The sequence below is a fragment of the Microtus oregoni genome, unplaced genomic scaffold (genome assembly GCF_018167655.1).
Source record: "Microtus oregoni isolate MIOR12 unplaced genomic scaffold, Mior012 000023F_ref0000262, whole genome shotgun sequence".
NCBI classification, from domain to species: Eukaryota; Metazoa; Chordata; class Mammalia; order Rodentia; family Cricetidae; genus Microtus; species Microtus oregoni.
Window position 1 is genome coordinate 30,114,273 of NW_024543082.1, and position 18,523 is coordinate 30,132,795.

General features: G+C 45.7%; 1 protein-coding gene across 1 annotated transcript in view; it reads left to right on the top strand.

The window, feature by feature from the left end:
• Window positions 1-1,350: 1,350 nt before the first annotated feature.
• Window positions 1,351-18,523, top strand: part of Dscam (DS cell adhesion molecule) — a gene marked incomplete at its 5' end in the record, with an annotated part of 553,946 nt that continues 536,773 nt past the window's right edge. Inside the window, one exon of the mRNA XM_041673080.1 lies at window positions 1,351-1,789. Coding sequence (XP_041529014.1) covers window positions 1,351-1,789 — 439 coding nt within the window. The remainder of the gene's footprint in view (window positions 1,790-18,523) is intronic.

Below are 18,523 nucleotides of genomic sequence, written 5' to 3' on the forward strand. Positions count from 1 at the left end.
AAGTGGAGGCAGTGGTTTGAGCCTGACGTGTGTGCCCTGGCTTTGTCTTGATGGCTTGGCTGCCTATCAAGGCCTTGCTGAGCCTTAAGATGGCTGGAACACGTGAATAAATCTGGGCTAAAGGACCTGGGATGCAGGGATGGGAATCAGGCCCACTACCTGCCTCCACACACAGCTTCAAGGAGCAGGGAGTGAACACCCTCTGCATGCAAAGCCAGAGGACACTGGGGTTTCATGTGTGGCTGGCAGGGCTGGAGGCGCAGTCTGAGTGGGCGGCAGCACGTGATCACCTACAGCTGCAGAGCAATGGCAGCCAGTGCAGCGGCAGGGCTCAGCTGACCCTTCCTAGCACACAGGGCCTGGCCATCTTGTGCCCAGCCCCGGTAAAGCACCATTTTATTTTTGCCTTGACATTTGCTTTTGCTGGGTTGTTCTGTGAGCAATCTTAGGGGTGCCTCATCTGGAAGGGCACATGCAGTCCAGGCAGAAGATGCCTGATGACTGGGAAACCATCTCCATTTCACGAAATGGTCCCTTTCTGCCTTCCCTCAACGCTTTCCCAGTCCATCCCCCTGCCTGTGTGTATTCAATCTTAGACTTTAAATTGGGGCTCATTCGGACCCTGTAGGTCATTATTTTGAAAAGTGCTGGATATGGACACGTACCCTTTCAAGGGCCTTTATTGACTTCACAATATATATATATAACTTCAGAATCCCTCTGCAGACCCTTTTGGTCACAGTCTGTTGTCTGCATAGTGCCAAGAAAGGGGTTGCATGTTGGGGCTCACACACAGTATCAGCTATTTTAATCAGTTTTATGCACCACTCAGAGATCAAAATTAGAATCGCTCCTGTTTGCATCCTAGTATGTATTCAAGATAATTAAAAATCAGTCAGTGAAGTCAGAGAGCTCTTCCCAGGAGCTGCGAGGACTCAGAGGCAGCATTTCCCTTTAGGTAGATGGACTAGACTTTTCAGAGAGTCAATACGGACTCCGAATCCTGCTGCACATAGCATCAAAACTGCTAAGGCCTCGCGGTCACCTCTGCCTAGCTGGCACCCTTCCGGAGTGGTCAGCCCCCGGCCGCATCTCATTAGCAACCTGCAAGAAGGAGCTACACAAGATGGGCTGTGTGGGGACGAGTCTCTGAGCCTCTGAGCCCTGGGTCCCGCTGACTGCGTGATCCGCCGCACTCCTCTGCTGCTGCTTTAAGACTGCAGAGCGCCCCAACGGCCAGAGCAGGGGAGGGGTCCCCGCTCGCCTCCGCGCGCGGCCCGCCGGGCTCAGGCAGGGAAGGGCAGCACAGGGGACCCGGCGCCCGAGGCCGCCGCAGCAGGATGAGCCTGGCCGCGCGCCTGCTGCCTGGCTGCGGAGGGTGAGGCCGGCGCCCCGGAGGCCGCCGCCTGGCCGCGCTGCGCATCGGGGGGCGCCCGGCATGAGCTCGCGCCCGCGGCTGCGGCTGTGCGCCCGCGCCTGGCTGCCCGCGGCCCGCTGAGCCGAGCCGAGCGCACGGCGCACCTGGGCTGTGTCCGCGGCGCGGGGCGCGGCGCCCGGGAGCAGGTGTGCGGGGGCGCCGCGTACGGGGAGCGCGGCTGGGCGGCTGGGCGGCCCCTGGGCAGGTGGCGGGCGGCGAGCGGAGCCGGGCCGGGCGCGGCGGAGCGCAGCGCAGCGCGGGGGGCGAGGCCGGCGCGTGGCTCGCTCGCTGGCTCGCTGGCTCGCGGGAGGCCGGGCAGCAGCAGGGGCATGTGGATACTGGCTCTCTCCTTGTTCCAGAGCTTCGCGAATGGTGAGCCTTGCGATCTGCGCTGATTCCTGTCTGGGAAGGGGCCCGGGGGGTGGGTGCGGTGTGGGGGGCTGGATGCATGGGTGAAGTCTTCCTTCCTTTCCTTCCCTATCCGGGTTGGAATGTTCATGCATGCGTTTATTTATTTATTTTTAAAAATATATTTGCATTGCTTTGGAGAGGTTAGTCAGTACTGAGACGAGGCCGGGGAGGCATCGGTCTGCAATCGCTGGAAGCAGCCTACCTAGCTAGCTAGCCAAGTGCCAGCTCAGAGCCCAACTCCAGAGATAGACAGCTACCTCATCAGAGTCAGCCAGGTTTGGGGAGAAGAGAGGAGATGATCGCCACTTTGAATAACACAGCCAGAGAAGCGACATGGCGTTAGGAGCGCAGGCAGGTGCAGGGGTCAATTAAGACAGTAGCCTTCAGGTTCTGCGCTCTTGAGCCTTAAAGCCTTTAATTCTGCTACAGTTCATCCTTGAAGGCTGTGGGAAAGATGCGTCTCTTTGCATCCCCCTAGTCCCCTGGACTCTACATGTTCCTCGCAGTAGTGTATGTAAAAATATGCACTGCTAAGCATTACATCATCTGTAATGTTGACAAATTTTTAGAAAATCACCTGTATATTGTAAAAGTGAAATTGGTGAACGTTGTACGTGGTTTCTCGCCCTCATGTTCAGCTGAGTATTACATATTGAGATGCTTTCTTCCTGGTATTTAGAAAGCTATCGTTCTTGATGGAGTCAGACCCAATTAGTGAGTGTATGTGTGTGCACCTTGGGGCTGCCTGTCACATGCAGCGTAAATATGAACTTACATGTATGAATGGCTTTCTCTCATGTTGGAGAGAGAGAGAGAGAGAGAGAGAGAGAGAGAGAATTGTCACCATCATTTGGTATCCCCTGGAAGCATCCAGGGCTTTAATCCCCATTTCAAATTTTTGGAACAACATCTGCATAAAACCTATAACCTGCTGACAGTTAAAATTAAACCATTATATCCAGAAGAGGAGGGGAGAGAACATATGAACACGAGAGAATGAGAATGAATATATCTGGTCCTTACAAGAAAACAGGAGAAGGAGAACCCAAGGGGAGGCTGTAAGATTTTTCTGGGAGATACCTAGGGCAGCTGCAAGCACTGGCTGCATTTTCTCTCACAGTGGTACTTAGAGAATAGCCAACCCCTGGCCGAAGGGAGGATGTGATGCTTCCCAGGCTTGAAAAAAAAAAATAAAGATGACTGAGAAAAGATGGAGGTGAATGAAGAAGGTACCCCCAAATTCACATGAAAACGACACTTTGCTCTTTAATATATTCAAAGTGGCAGGATCTTCATCTGGAGGTTTCCTCCCAGGCAGAAAAATCAGAGCAAGTTCTGACAAGATACCCCCCTTTCCCAGAGGGCCCTTTACCTGCCCTGCCTCCTCCCGGGAATCTACCTTGGGGGATAGATGTGCTTCTGAGCATTCAGTTAAATCTGAGGAGCTGCCCTTGCTGCTTTAGTGGGAAAGCACAGGAAAGGCTCAGATGCTCACAAATGTGTTCCAGAGCCACCATACCTTGATGGCCTGCCTCCCTGTCAGTGTGACATATCCGGACTCCTTGCAAAGGCCTGGGCTATTGGATGAAGGGAGATTTCCACTCTGGGGAGAAATAGGTGATTCAGGATGGTGAGCCAGGCTGTCCCAGTGGTCAGCCATCCAGTATCTGTTTTTCAGTGTGAGTTATATATGGTGAGCATGGTAAAGAAGAAATCATGAGAGTCTCTGGTACATGGATGCTATAAATGTCTATGATTTTTAAAACCAACATTTCATAACTAAAAAGTACTATATAAAGGAGTCTATGCAGTGTGCAAATTGAGTGAAATCTACCATATGGAAAATATATGCAGAGATGGCTCCTGTGCACCTGGGTAGAGTCGTGCAAGAATTATTTGCAGGTTTTTTTAGCATCTGTTGTGAGAATCAATTATTGTTGCAGTAATATGCACAGGCAGGATGCTCTGACCCCATCAGCTGAAGGCCAGGGAGCCGCCTCATGTAAAAATGGCCCTTCCTTTATATGAGGAAGCTTGAAGGAAAGGCCTGCCTGACTCTGGAGGTTTGGGCTTTTACATTGCGAGGGGATTTCCAGGGATGGTGTTCAAGATATACTATGCAAAATATCATAAAATATATACTTATGTCAAAATAAAAGCCCGGTTTACAAGGCTGCCTCTGGTAAGACAACATTTCAAAAATATGAAACTAAATGCTATCTGAATGGAGTTTTTTTTTTTCTCCAGCAACTGCAATATTTTGGCCTGTCTTCATTTTGAAAAATACCCAAAGGTGTGATAAGACCCAAACTGAATATTGCTATATTGCTAGGCCTCACACACTAAAATGCCCATTGTAGTCATTTGTCTTTCTCATTTGTAAAAGATTATGCAAATGAACATTTGGAGGAGGGGGTAAGAAGCAGGAGCAGGTATGCTTAGTCCGTGTTCCACATATCCTGTCTTCATCCGAACAGTAGAAAGCTTGTATGGGGGGGCACGTTCATTTCTTAATTAAAGTGTTGCCGCTGGACGGGCTACTGAGAATATTTGGGGCAAAGACCAGCATCAAGAGACCAGTGCCTGCATGGGTTAAAATCTTGTGAGTGACCTCACCTGAGAATATACAGGGAGCCTGTGATGTAGTCGGGGTGCTCTCTACCACCCTGGAAATACTCACAGGACAGCTTTAGGGGCACATGTGTGCACGCACAGACACACGCTGCTGCACTAATGCTCAGCATGAACGTGTGGCTGTATCATTCCTCTGAACATGGTCTCTTGATTTTAACGCCAGCGAGTCCCAACAAGAGCAGAGGTAGGGGCAGCACGCAGGTTTATACAGACCGTGTTATTGCTGCGTGCTGGCGTCTGGTTTTACACACACACACACACACACACACACACACACACCCTTGACATTGACTTTCCCTGGCCGTGAGATTTTGAGCTTTACTGCATTGTGCTTGCAGGCGCCCTGAGCCTAGTTAGCTGTGGAGTGATGGTGTGGAGAGGCTCAAGGGCAAGTCGGGTGTGCAGCGTCTCTGAGGCTCCGCAGATCACATGACAGGGCATTACAGACCTGACAGCGACCATAGAAGTAGGCCTTAGAAAGTACTGCTGTATCTTGAAGGCTTCCAAGATGATATTTTAGATTTTAGTTTCCACAGACATGTATAAGCAAAAAATATTTTTCTCCCCCATATTTATAGAGCAGAGTGAGATTATTTCTGATAATTCCAGAGTTCATCTAAAATTGCTAGGCCTTTGCACAAAAGCTGCATGCCCCTACAACATGCCCTCTGTAGGCAAACAAAATGCCAGGCAGACCTTTAATAAATGCCAGCCAATTTGCCTTCTCTCCTTGACGACTATCCTCCTTGCCACTTGGGTGTCACCAAGGGTTCCCTGCTGCCTGGGAGAACCAGCAAATCACAGGGCATACCCTGAATCATATATCATGCTGCTGAGAGATGTAATTTTGACCAAAATAAAAAATCTCCACATTTAAATCCCTGAGGCCTGAATCATTTTTTCATGGATGTGTTTGGAGTAGACAAGAAAGGTGACCAAGGCTGAACAGGAGTCAGCTCAATGCCAAAGAAACTTGACGTAAAGGGGGAGGGGCTATCTTAAGATCTATGAGCGCTGTGGGAAATGGGAATGAATTATTTTATTTGTTTTTAAATAAAACAACAGCTTTCCCCCATTCCCCACATTTACAAAACCTTGATTATGAATGTGGTTAAGTGTAGATAAGATGGCAATAGCTAAGACATTGGGGATGTTTTTAGAATGAGTACCCCCATTCTCTCGGCTTTTTAGTGAGGTTCACCTAAGCTAGGCAGGTATCCTGGGGTTGCCTTGCATACAGAGGGCATTTTCTTGACCATGAATTCAGATGCATTCTGGGCCTAGGGGGCAGGCACTGTCAGCTTGGGAGAGGCTGATCGGCTGCTACCTGCATGTCAATTGTGTCCCCGCCATAGGACACTAGTGGGCGGCAAACCACGCCAGACTCCTGCAGTAAGCTCTCGACAGCAGGCAAACCTCCGCCTCCGAGGATGCTCTACTCACTCGTCTAGGGCTTTCCTAAGAAGCCGCCTCCCCAATGTCCCTCAAGTTCATTGCGCCCAGAATCCATGGCTCAGGAGGTCGGGTTTACACCCAGCGATCATGTTCAGGGTTTGATGTGTCAGGAATGGTCTGCAGCCTTTGTTTTTATTTGTGCAAAGAAGGACACGGCTTGCAGCAATGTCTCCAGTCTCCGAAGATGCAGAGAAGGAAGGGAGGTGTCAGGAGTCGATGGTCCACAGAGGCCACAAGGTCTCCCCTTGCGTGCTGGAGAGGGAACCCAGGGGTGGCTTGCTCATCGTGGAGGGGGCAGCTCCTTGCCCGATTGGCTGACCTTCCAATGTCATTCCAGGAGCCGCGGGGCTTCTCCTTTGCTGCTGGTGACAGGGGTGATGCTGGCGTGCTGCTTGTCCACAGCGCGTCAATCTCCTGCAGCTGTGGCTGCAAAGCTCTGGGGACCTGGAGCCGCGCCCCCCTACCCGCACGCCAGCAAATTGGACAGCACCTGTTCCTCCGGACCCATCCTTAACTCTTGGCGTTCTGAGAATCTGGGAACAGAAATTCTCGGTTCACCTCTAGCTGTCCTCCCACCCCCGCCCCAGCTGTATTCACATTCCTTAATGTTTTGAAAACACTAGCTAATTCAAAGTTGCATTTCCTCTGCTAAACGTTTGGTGAGAATGGAAGACTCCCGCAGCCCTGTGGTGTATACATGCGGTTAGGAATTCTGAAGGGGAGCACCTGAGTGCCCTAGTGCGGTCTGCAGGCAGAAATCTCTCCACCTGAGCTGCAGGAAGAACGAGCCAATGGGAAGGGCAGATCCCGGATGTTGATTCAAAAATCAGTCAGCTTCTGCCCAGATGCTCAGAGGTCTGGGCTCAGTCTCCATTATCCTTCCTAAAACCTTGTCTTTCTCTCTGATGGCTTCAGGGAAATCTATTACCTGCCAATTTGGGGCTTATTTGAGAAGTGACCAACAGGCTGCGATGTCCACTGTGCCCAAGTGTGTTCTTTGCACACAGCAGAGCACATGGAAGCCCAGGTGGGAATGACTTAGATTAAAATGAGAGTAGCTTTCTTCCTCTTGCTAGCCTTTCCTCCTCTGTCCTGACCTCTCTCGTTTCTCTCTAGCTTCCTTCCCATCCTGTATGAAAAGGGCGGGTGAGCAGCTTGCAGCTTCCCTCAGCCTGCCTCTGTGTTCTGACAGGCAGCTGGCCTGTGGCGGGAGAAGCGTTTGTGTTCTACAAAGGGCTGTGGGCCATGCTGTCTTACAGATGTGACTCACGTGTGGAATGTTGTGGGGCTTCCTTTCAGTGACACAGCCTGCTCTGATATCCCTGAGTGCCCTTCTTGGGGTGAATGGGTGCTGGTGTCTCAGCCGGTGATTTTATCCAAGCCTGGCACACTTGTCAAGTGATAAGATTTGGGTACTGCTAGGATCTATTCTGGATCCCAGCTAAAACAGCAATCTGACATTTAAGCTTCCCACCAAGCTCCTGAGAATAAAAAAAATAAATAAATAAAACTCAAGGTTTTAAGCCTTAATCATGCCTAAAAAGTCACACTACTGCTATTTTCTTAACTCTCAAATGGCTATGAGTCTCCGGTCAATATCTTATTTTGCAGCAGAGTTGAATATAAAATTGGCATCTCATCACAGTAACATAAAAAGATTATATTTTAATCATTGTTAAAAATCCCAGTGCTATATATAAGGATTTCATGTTACAAAGCTTACAGTCAACTTCTTTTGGTTTTTAGAGATTAACATTTATTGTGTTGATTGGAATGGATGGTTAACTCTCTTAGATTTTGTAAATATATAAATATTAAAACCACTTGATAGAGAAAGGATGGTTGCAGCTGGACAGGTATATGACGAACTAAGGAGGAAAGAGGGAGATGGACCGACAGGGATAAGCCTACATCCCTATTAAAGATGTATTTTTTTTTTTTTTTTTTTTTTTTTTTTTACTTCAGAAGACAGTGAGTAAGATTTGAGACTGAGCAAGCAGTCCTATTTATAGAAAGCCAGTTTGAAACGCAGGGGCAAAGAACCCGAAAGAAAGGAATAGAAACTGTGACGGATTGCCTCCACTCTAAACGTGGGCTTTCCCCGTCTTCCTGGTACCGTACAGAACTTCGTAGTGGAGAAAAAGCAAATCACCCAATAGTGAGAAATTTTGCTTGACTCTACAGAATATTCTGGAAGTTCAATCAGTGGTAAGTCCTCCCTCAGCTTGGGAAGGACTAGTGGGTCTGAAGAGGAGCCCGGAGGCTCAGGGAGGACATTGTCTCTAATATTTATTCTGCAATAAGCATGGACTGCCCTAGAGACTCCACAGCAGAGCACCAGGGGATGGACTCAGCCTGCGCTTCCAGAGAACAGCAATTACAAAGAGAGAAAAAGGCTTACACCGAGGATCTCGTGATTGTCACAGGGTCCTCATTGCTAACCTGTTATTAAATTCTGCAGATTTAAATTGAGATACACATACTTCTAATTTGTCAGACCCAGTGGAGCAGGAGATACAGTCACAGGCTGTGTGATTGACATTAATGTTATTGAACAGGGAAAAGGAATACACCTTTCCTTAGATACAACAGTCTTCCTTTTATTTTATATTCTGTGTTTTATAACAGCAAGGTCATTTTCCTTTCTGTGCCTGGCTTATTTCACTTAGCAGGCTGTCTTTCAAGTCTCTTACGTATGTACAAGTTAAAACATACAAAAAACCCCAGAAAAACATGGGATTGGATATATGGCTGCCAATAAAACCCTCACCTTGCAAGCATGAGGACGTGGGCTCACCCCCAAACCCATGAAAATGCCAAGTGCAGGATTGCATGCTTGTAATTCTAGTGCTAGGGAGACAGAGACAGGAAGATTGTTGATGGTTGCTAACCTGAGAGTTTGAAGTGGATTCATTCCCATGGATGATGCCTCCACAGACACATACACACATTCACACAGCCATATGCATACACACACGCATACACATGTGCATATATACATACATACACACACACTAAAAAAGAGAACTAGAATGTTCTTTCTGTCTAAGATGGAATGTGGTTCTCATTCTGGTTTTGCTATCTCCTCCTGTGATACTTTTTTTTCTGTTCAGAGCCTAGATGTTGGACATGTATAGGAATTTTGTACCAGCGTCAAGTCTGTCTTTCCCATGCCAATCTTTTATCTTAGGAAGATCCATAGTAACCTGGTAACTTTATAGAGGCCATTCTTCTCAGACTGTGAAGGGCCCACATTAGAGGGGCAGAAGCAGAGTGATCATTGATTTGATTCTTGCCACCCTTGACTCCTTTAATATTAATAAAGAAACAGAGATCAACATTTAGCCTGGTTTCGTACAGAATGTAAGCAGTTCATTTGTGTTCCTTACAGTTTAATCGGAGTCATTGGGTCTTCTAGGTCTCTGAACTCTGCTATGTTGGATGCTGCTGCAAACCCACAATGTGGTGCAGTAACTCCCATTGGTCACCCATGGGGGTCACCATGATGGTCAGATTTAAGATGGGGTTGCTCCCAGTGTGAATGGGTCACAGCCAGTGAGGTGGACTTGTTTAGAGGTGGCGACTTGTGCTTTTGATTCCTGCTTGTGTTGAGTGAAGCACCCATTCTTCTCAGGGGCTCTGTGTGGACTATGAGGCTATGGGAAAATGCCTATGAGTTTATTCTAATGCAAAGGTGTGTTCAGGTGAAGGGAGGCAAGAGGGGCACTTTCTTTATCTGTACAGATCCTATTCCTTTTGCAGGGTTGTGGCGACTTCACATTAAGTAAACATATTTCTCCTGAGGAAACTCCACGTTCATTTCTTCTCTCCACAGCCACCCTGCTGTGCTGTGAGTTGATCTGGCATTCCCTTAGGATGCTGAAAACCCCAAATCCCAGACTTCTTAATTACAGTGTTTATTTCTTAATATTGGCTGCAGAACACTTTTTAATAAGTGATGTGTAGAAGCTGGGGTACAAATAACAATGCTATGTTTTATGACTTGTGAGAATTCAGGAAGGAACCAGAGACCCAACAACATGCAACGCTGGCTAAGCGGGCAGCTGTGTGGCATTCAGAAGGTTCTGTGGCTACTGCCCTCCTCCTCTAGGTCTTATCTCTTATGGGTCCACTCCCATAAATGGTGGTCATTTAATTTATCTATTTCTTTGGCTAATGAAAAGGAAATGCCTGAAATGTGGGTGCTGGTTAGTTTTAACTGTCAACTTGACACAATATAGAATAACGCAGAAGAGAGTCTTAATGAGGGTTGTCTGGATCAGGTTGGCCTGTGAGCATGTCTGTGGGTATTGTCTTGATTATGCTAATTAACGTTGGGATTCTGAGCCCTATGTGAACACTGCCATTCCCATATTTGGGGCTTGGACTGAGAGCTGAGAAAGTATACATGCCCTCTTTGCTCTGGACTGTGAGCTGCCTCGTGTCCCTGCCATGATCTCTTTGCAATAATACATGGTAACCTGGAACTGAAAGCTGGATGAAATCCCTCTCTTTTTATGAGCAGATTATTTTATGTGTATGAGTATTTGCCTGAATGTATTCATGTACAACCTATGCATGTCTAATATCCATGGGAAGCAGAAGTTGGTGGAGCCATCAACAGTTGTGAGCTGCCTTGTGGGTGTTAGGAACTACAGTCAGTCTTCTGCAAAAGCAGCATGCACTGTTAAACACTGAGTCATCTCTCCAGCCCCAATATTTTCTCTCTTAAGGTTTCTGTCATAAGGGTATTTAATCACCGCAATAGGAACTGAAGCCAGGGTACCATCCCCAGTTCCAGCAAGGAAAGTCATTCATCTATGTCTGTCTGTGAAAGAAAAGTACAGAGGACACAAAGTGCTTTTCAAAAGGCTGGGACTCTCTTTCTACAAGGTAGCACCTTCTCTGGTTCCTTGGCAGGACAGCAGAACTTGAGGGATATGGGAAATTACACGAGTGTTTGTATGATAGAGATGTATGCTAGAGTTCACCAAACCCAATATTTTCTAACTCTGCTGGCTACTATTTAGAATTGCCTTGATTGGAAATTCGTGGAATAACCTGGGTAGAAAAATATCGACATAGAGGTGATCTTGGTATTAGTTTTGGGTCCTTAGCTCTGCCTGAGGTTAATCCATTTGTTCATTGCTCTGGGACCTCACAGCAGAGCTGCAACCTCATTGGTAGGCACAGTCCCAAGAAACCCCATATCCTTCCCTTCCACCTGAAACACCTCTGTCATTCCCTCCCCAAGGGAGGAAGTATTAGGCTAGAAGGTTCTATAGGTTTCAGTAGTGTAAGATGCTTAGAGACAATGGAAGTAGAGGTTAGGAGCAATAACACAGCAATGGAAGAAGAGGCTAATACATTAGGCCCATAGCTGCAAACCCCTTTGTTCCCGGTGCCGGATAAGAGAACTATGGAAGTTGGGGAGACAACCATCTGCAGACACCTTGAGCTGAATTTAGTGACTGTTCCCTTCTCTAGAATTTCTCAGAATGGTGGCTGTCAATACCTGGAGGGAGGCCAGTGAAAGGGGAGAAGACAGGAGGTTTCCTATGGGATTTTCTGGGACTTGAGCCTTCCTTGGAAATCTTGGTCCTGGGAGCCTGAGGTGGGCTGATTAGAGAGACCCCCCCCGTGTTTCTGCTTTTGCTTAGCACTTTGACATTTTTATTCATACCCCTGGGGCATATCAAGTAGATGATATAGTTTTATATTTTGTGGTCCAGTTCCTTCCCTAGAAAGTCTGATTCTGTCATCTAAGGCATGTATACCTTTGGATGTTTTGATCTTTGTGGCCCACTGCATTCCTTTGTAAAAATATGCACTAAGGGAAGGACTTCCTGGCATCTATTATATATTTTTGATCGATCAATAATCTATTATATATATGTCTAGCTACCTATCATTCATCTTTGTATAATTGCCTATCATATCATCTAGTTTTTACCTAGCAATCAGCTATCATATATCTAGCTGTTGTCATTCTGTTTGTTATCTGTCTTCTATATACCCATCCATCATCTGTCCATCTGACATTTATCTTTTTGTCATTTTCTGTCATTTATCTACCACCTATCTATTGTCTATCAATAATTTATCTATTATCAACCATCTTTCTGTCTGCCTATCTGTCATCTATCTATTCATCTGTAATCCATATTTATGTCTGTTATCTCTCTGTATCTATTTCTGTATCTATCTCTGTATCTATCTCAGTGTCTATCTATCTATCTATCTATCTATCTATCTATCTACCTACCTACCTAATCTGTCATCAATCTATCTGCCATCTCTCTACCTGTACCTAATTATTCACTTATCAATCCCTCTGATCTATGCCATTTTTCTCTGGTATATTTGATGCTTCATTTAATTGTATGAAGAAGCTTTGCTGATGGACTTGACCCTGTATTTCTTCCCCTAACTCCCTATTTATTACCTTCTGGAAACCTAGCAGAGAGACCCCTTGAAGACTAAAGGTAGTCACATTTCTCTAGGCAAGAGGTTGACAGTAGGCGATCCTTAAGGTTGCAGTATTGAACAAGCCAGACGATGAGCCGGATTGGAATGAAACCAGTTAGGGGAATGGATCTACCTGTAGTTAGAGATACTGCCCCTAGGCTGCCTTGGAACATTGCACATACCTGTAGCCCAGTATCTGTGCACAAGCTCATATCGAACCCAGGTGGCAGGGACTTGGGATCATTTTTACTATTTTTTTTTTTTGGTGTCTACTATCTTCTTATAAACAAGTGACCAAGTCTACTATCCAATGTATGCACCATCCACTATGTCGTCAGAAAAGAGAAAATAGCAATTAGGGAACTCCTGCCACTCACTATATATCTTTCCACATATAGGCTAAAATTGAGGGCGTTGATTGAGGGCATTGGTTAGTGGTGGAATTATCTTTCCCAAATACTGTGTCCTTGATTTTAAAACTAAAATAGACTCAAATGTGTGCTGAAGAAGGGCCTAAATTCAGAACCTTTTAAAATGCCCCCTTTTGGGTCCTAAAATCTTATTTTAGATAATATTAAAAATAACCTTTCCCTTCTTGGCATCTTAAAGAGTTTTATGTTCTAGTCTATTGGCCATTTTATTGTGAGTCACTGCAGAAATGACCCTTCAGGGCAGCTGCCCTTAGCTGGAGCTTCAGAGAACTGGACAAAAGGTTTTGGAGGCTGAAGCCTTGCCATTTTTGCTTACTCATCACTGTGATAGTTGGGCCAATGCCTGCTTCTTTGCTACAATAGGCTCCTGAACCTCTGTGTCTTTAAATTTTTTTTTTAAAGAAAGAAGATTATGTTCAGGAGTCTTGAGCTCTGAGGGAATTCGTGGGAGATGATGCTGGTTTAAAATAGCACCAGATCCTCTCCGATCGGGAGCTTTGAAGCTAGCACGTCACAGCACACATTGTTCTCTTTGGAAGTTTCTGGTGGAGTGGGTCAGCCTTTCTCATCTCTCCTTCACAGAAAGGGCATAAATATTTCCATCACTAGCCTTAATAACCTGTGAGAGACCCAGGAGTAATTGTAAATAGGGAGCCACTTTTTTTTGATAGAATATAAAAATGAGACACTGCATGATTCAGAGAAGAACAAATCACCTTGACTCATGGAAAGTACTTCTTACATAGCTTACTGAGAGTGGAGTGTTTTTTTGCCCAGACTTCCAGTATGAATAAATGTCCCTGGGACCCATCCCACCTGTAGAAGGCAGGGTACTGGAGGGGTGTGACCCTGTGACACACCCATTGAGTGGAGGACCACTTGAAGCTGCAGAGGGGCTGCCTCTGTTTGTATCCCACATTCTTTTTTGCTTTCTCTCTCTGTCCTTGTGCAATGAGAGGAAATCATGAGCACATTCTTGTACAAGGGGGAAAGTGTAAGAAAATGGTGTTGTTTCCTCAGGAGCCTGAAGACCCTCGCAGATTCCATACTTGTCTAAATTCAGGGTGGTCTGTTCTCCTACAGGGAAGTGGAGACTTGGTTGCCTTCCTCGCTTGCTGGGGTCATATTGCAGTCTGAGAGCGCCCCTTGAAGACTGCTCTGCCCCCATCTGCAATCAGGCAAGGAGAACTGGCGTTGAATGATTTGCTTTTTTTTCTGAAGCTCAGGGCATGGGCATTACCAGTTCTTATGGCCCTTCAGAAAGAGCCACAAAATAGAAAGTGGACTTCATAAAGTTGGGTAACTCTTGTTCCAGGTTCCTAGGTTTGGGGCAGATGGCAATAAGGAAGCACCTTAAATTCTCAAAAATATTAGTTATTTTAAGGGAAATATGCCCCTAGTGTTCTCATTTTTAGTTTAATCTCAGGGTTCCTCTGCTGGCAGTTTTGCAGTCATGGGATATCAGACAATGCCTGACTGTCGCAGGTCTGGATGGGTCCTGAAGGTTGGTTCCTGAATGGAAGGGTGGGAGCCAGGGATCCCGTGGTATTCAGGATGGCTATCAGAACAAAGGACGATCTCGTCCAGATTATTATTATCACGGAGACCCTGCACATTGTCTTAGAGCCTTGCTACGCACAATATAATTATTTATTTAATGTGAGGCAGTGTCTCACCTATCCCACTGTCATTCACATGGCCTGTCATTCACAGTGTAGTTGAGGATGACCTTGAACTCCTGGTCCTCCTGCCATCACCTCTTGCGTGCTAGGATCCCAGGTATATTCTCTATGTCTAGTTTGTCCCTAGCCCCCAGTTATAGGTCATGACTGTGAGTTCTGGAATGATCTTGGAAGGAGAAAGGAAGATATTCACAATCAAATCTCAGTTATAATTTCTCAGCTACTGAAATCATAGATCACGAGGTTTGCATCCATTATCCATTGCTTACTATTTTTTTCATCATTAAAAAAATAAACCAAATCCATGTTCCCTTTTACATGATTAAGGATAGGGATCCTGGAGGTACGCCTGGGTTCTGCCAGACGTTTTTTCCTCAGTGATTATGCTAATTTGTGTTTGATCAGATGATTAAATTACAATGTGATTAACCCTGTGTGCTAACCATTCAGAATGCATTTTCCTTCATCTGGCTGCCTTGTGTCTAGGATGCCCGATTCTGCCTGCTTGATGGAGGCCTGCTCTTGCTGTGGACTTGGATTTGTGTTTTCAAAGTGCTCTGAGTCTTTTAGCCAGTAATTAGGCTGGGATATTAATGTCATCTGTTGCTCAGGCAGAGGCCAGAGTGGAGAAGCCTCTAGACACAAGTAAACTCTAGATGGAAATCGTTAATTACTTGGAGACATTCAATGTGGAATGTGCTAGAAATCTGAGCAACCCAACTCAGTGGGTCGCTACATGGGCCAGAAGGTGCATTCAGTCATCTTTCTGGATGAGTTATTTTCCCTTTGATTCTGCTGTTTCTTGGCGTTTGCCTGTGTCTGTAGTGGCCCTGAGAGGGGTGGGATTTCTCTGATAAACCCATCGTTTGGCTCTGCTTTTGTAATGATACAGTTTAAGGTACTGGTGCCCTTACTAAGTTCATGTATTGGGTTTGCCTTCCATGGTGAATATACCAGTTGGGTGAGAGGGTACTAAAGTTTGTGAAGGTAAAATATATAAGAAAATAAGAAATTTTTAGGAAATAGGATGAGGAAGCCGGTGGCCAGAAGTTTAAGCTCATTGTGTAATCTGAGGAGTTTTATATTTTCTTCATATCCCAGCACTCCCTACTGCCCCCCCCCCCCCACCCCGCTTGATGCAAGTATAGGGAAGCCGTTTGGTTACCATGAATACATTGGAAATACCAAGAGGGTTTGTTGGTTGGTTTGTTTGTTTTTTTAACTTTTGCTATCAAAGTGCAAAGTGACCATGCTTTGGTCCGGCTGGCACTCATGCTATCTTTTGTTTCCGAGTAGGCAGCACCAGACACTGCCTATTCCTGGGGTTGCTTACATGATTGTGAGAACCACTGGGCTACTAGAATCAATGAGCCGATGAAAGTGCAGGTAGGAAATACCAGTCAGTATAGTGCTGGGAATATGGCACAGTCAGGAATCACTCACCTTCCTATGTAAGCTTGAGAACCTGAGTTCAGATCCTTAGCAGACATATTATTTTTTTTTAAAAGGCAGGAATATCTGGGTGCATCTGTATTTCCAGCCCTGGGGACTCAGAGACAGGTGGAGCTCACTGGCCAGACAGCTGACTGAACTGTGAGTTCTAGGTTCACTGAGAGATCCTGCCTCAAAAAATAAGGTGAAAAATAATAGGGGAAGTATCTGACACTAACTTCCTTAACCTCTGGCCTCTACGCACAGCCATGCACGCACGCGCGCGCGCGCACACACACACACACACACACACACACAGGAAAATGTTTACATAAGCACCACATATGTGTCTCATCCAGAGATATTAAAATCTCTTATCTTTATTTGAAGAAAGATGTCTTGTAATTCTTCTTTTCCTCCCACATGAAAGGATGAAAGCACAAGGAGCCTCAGGTGTAGGTGATCCAGGGATAACATGACATCAGCCGTGCCTGGTTCTTATAATAGTGATGGTGACAGTTGCCTGTCACTGCGGTTTGCTGTCCATCACCAGAACTGAGGTGCTACTTTAAGGGTTTATCCAAGGTGTTCCCTGCAGTTCCCAAAGCCATCAGGTAGGCGCTGCCATCAAACAGGAAAGTAGGTGGAATTAAACAGTGTAGTTATTAAACGGAAGATTGAGGGTCCTATCTCCTGGCATCTTCACTGCGTCTTCTACATCACAGTAGGGTGAAGCCAGACGTATGTCTTTGGATTTCAGTCCCAGGCCAGTCATCAATAGTTCCAGGGAGGCATTTAGAGCCCAGGTGATATGGTATAGTACTATGGTTTTTACTTCGCAACAAATTTGCTTAACTCTTGAATCAAGTCACTTTGATTCCTTTGCAGCTTTTACGCTGCAGATAGCTATGTGAAATTTGCTTTCAAGTTGAGCAATTAAGAGTCATGTTGATCAAGTGAGATATTGACTTTGAACTCATTATAAACATATGGAAATTAATTTATTTTTCCTTGCCACCACCTTGCTTAAGTTAGGCAACTAAAGGGTAGGCTAATGGACTTCTATCCAAGCTGCAGTGAAATAGCTCATGGTCCTAGGTCCTGCTGAAGAGTGAGATTGAAGAGGACTGGGGTTTATATCACAGGCATGCTACCTGCCAGGCTCTTTCCAACTCTAAGCTCAAAGTCTTTGTCTCTCTTTAAGCACTTTGCATTTCAGATGTTCTGAACAAGACATCAATTTTCTCAATGCCAAAAATGTTAGAATCAAAACATTTAGTAGATTCTGAATTGGAGACCAAAATTAGATGGGAATGTATTTTTAGTGATGGATCATCAGAGGGAGACACAGATTGGTTTTGTTAAGACAGTCTGAGTCCTCCCATAGTGCCATTGTCTAAGTGTCTTAGTGAAGGATCTGGGACACACGTCTTGAAAAGTTTAGAAAACATTGCCTAGGGATTCTCATATATTAAGCTCAAATAAAAACTCTCCTAATGAGAATAGTGTGTGCCTGCGTGGGTGTGTGAGCACAATCGTGTGTGTGTGTGTTTGTGCGTGCATATATAATTATTCACAGGTGCTGCCTGTGCCAACTCCTCCTGGGTGCTACCGTGTCTTAGCCGGTGATTTCAAGGTGGTAGAGAGTGACATTTGATCTGGGTATCCTCCTGATTTGTGGAGATGGATAACACAGTGTTCCTACGGCGTTGTGTTCTGTACCTCCATCCCTCACTCTGGTTCTCTTCGATATCTCACACACCTTGGGTGTTGGTCCCTAGCAAAGCCAGATGGCAGAGAGCTTAAAAGCTACTTGATTTCCTTTCTGCTGGGTGAGTGATGAGGAACTTATGGCTATTGTGACATTGATAGAGTCATGCAGCATGCATAATAAAAACCCAGAGACAGATATTGGGGTCCAAACTGAAGATCAGAAAAGAAAAGCAACCATCCACTAGAGAGCTCTCACCTCTGTGAAATCTTCAGACTGAAAAGAGCGAGTTCCTGTCTCATCCCACCTTATATTCCTCTCTAGGGTTCAAGCTGAAAGATCAGAGAAGCAAAGCAGCCGACCACTAGAGATGAGCTCTTTACCACTGCCTGGCCGGTATGACTGACTAGTGTGGCTAGCTTTGCACTCTAATCTTCAGGCAAGTTTTATTTATTGAAACACAAATAAAATAAAATATCACTATAGAGTCCCTTTCTTGCACGGTGTTGGGTGAACCTGTTTATCATAATTTCCAACCTTTACTCTGCCCTGGGAAGTGGGCTAGGTGTATTTTATTTATAATTTGATTGTAAAACAAGTCCTTGAGTGCTTGTTAGTGTTATCCCCATTTGGCTCTCAAAAGAAACCAAGGCACCGAGGTGTGGTGACTCTCCTAAAGCCACAGATGCTGCAGCTGCTGGAGGCAGATATTGAACCTGGGAGGTTTAATCTCAGAACCTAAGTTGAGTTTACACTTGACATTCATCAAGCAATGAGCTCCCGCCATTGACACTGGTAATGGAACACAAATACTATATCCCGTGACAGTTTTATCCAGAGATATACTATGCCAGAAGCTGAAACAGTGGGTGCAAGTACTCAA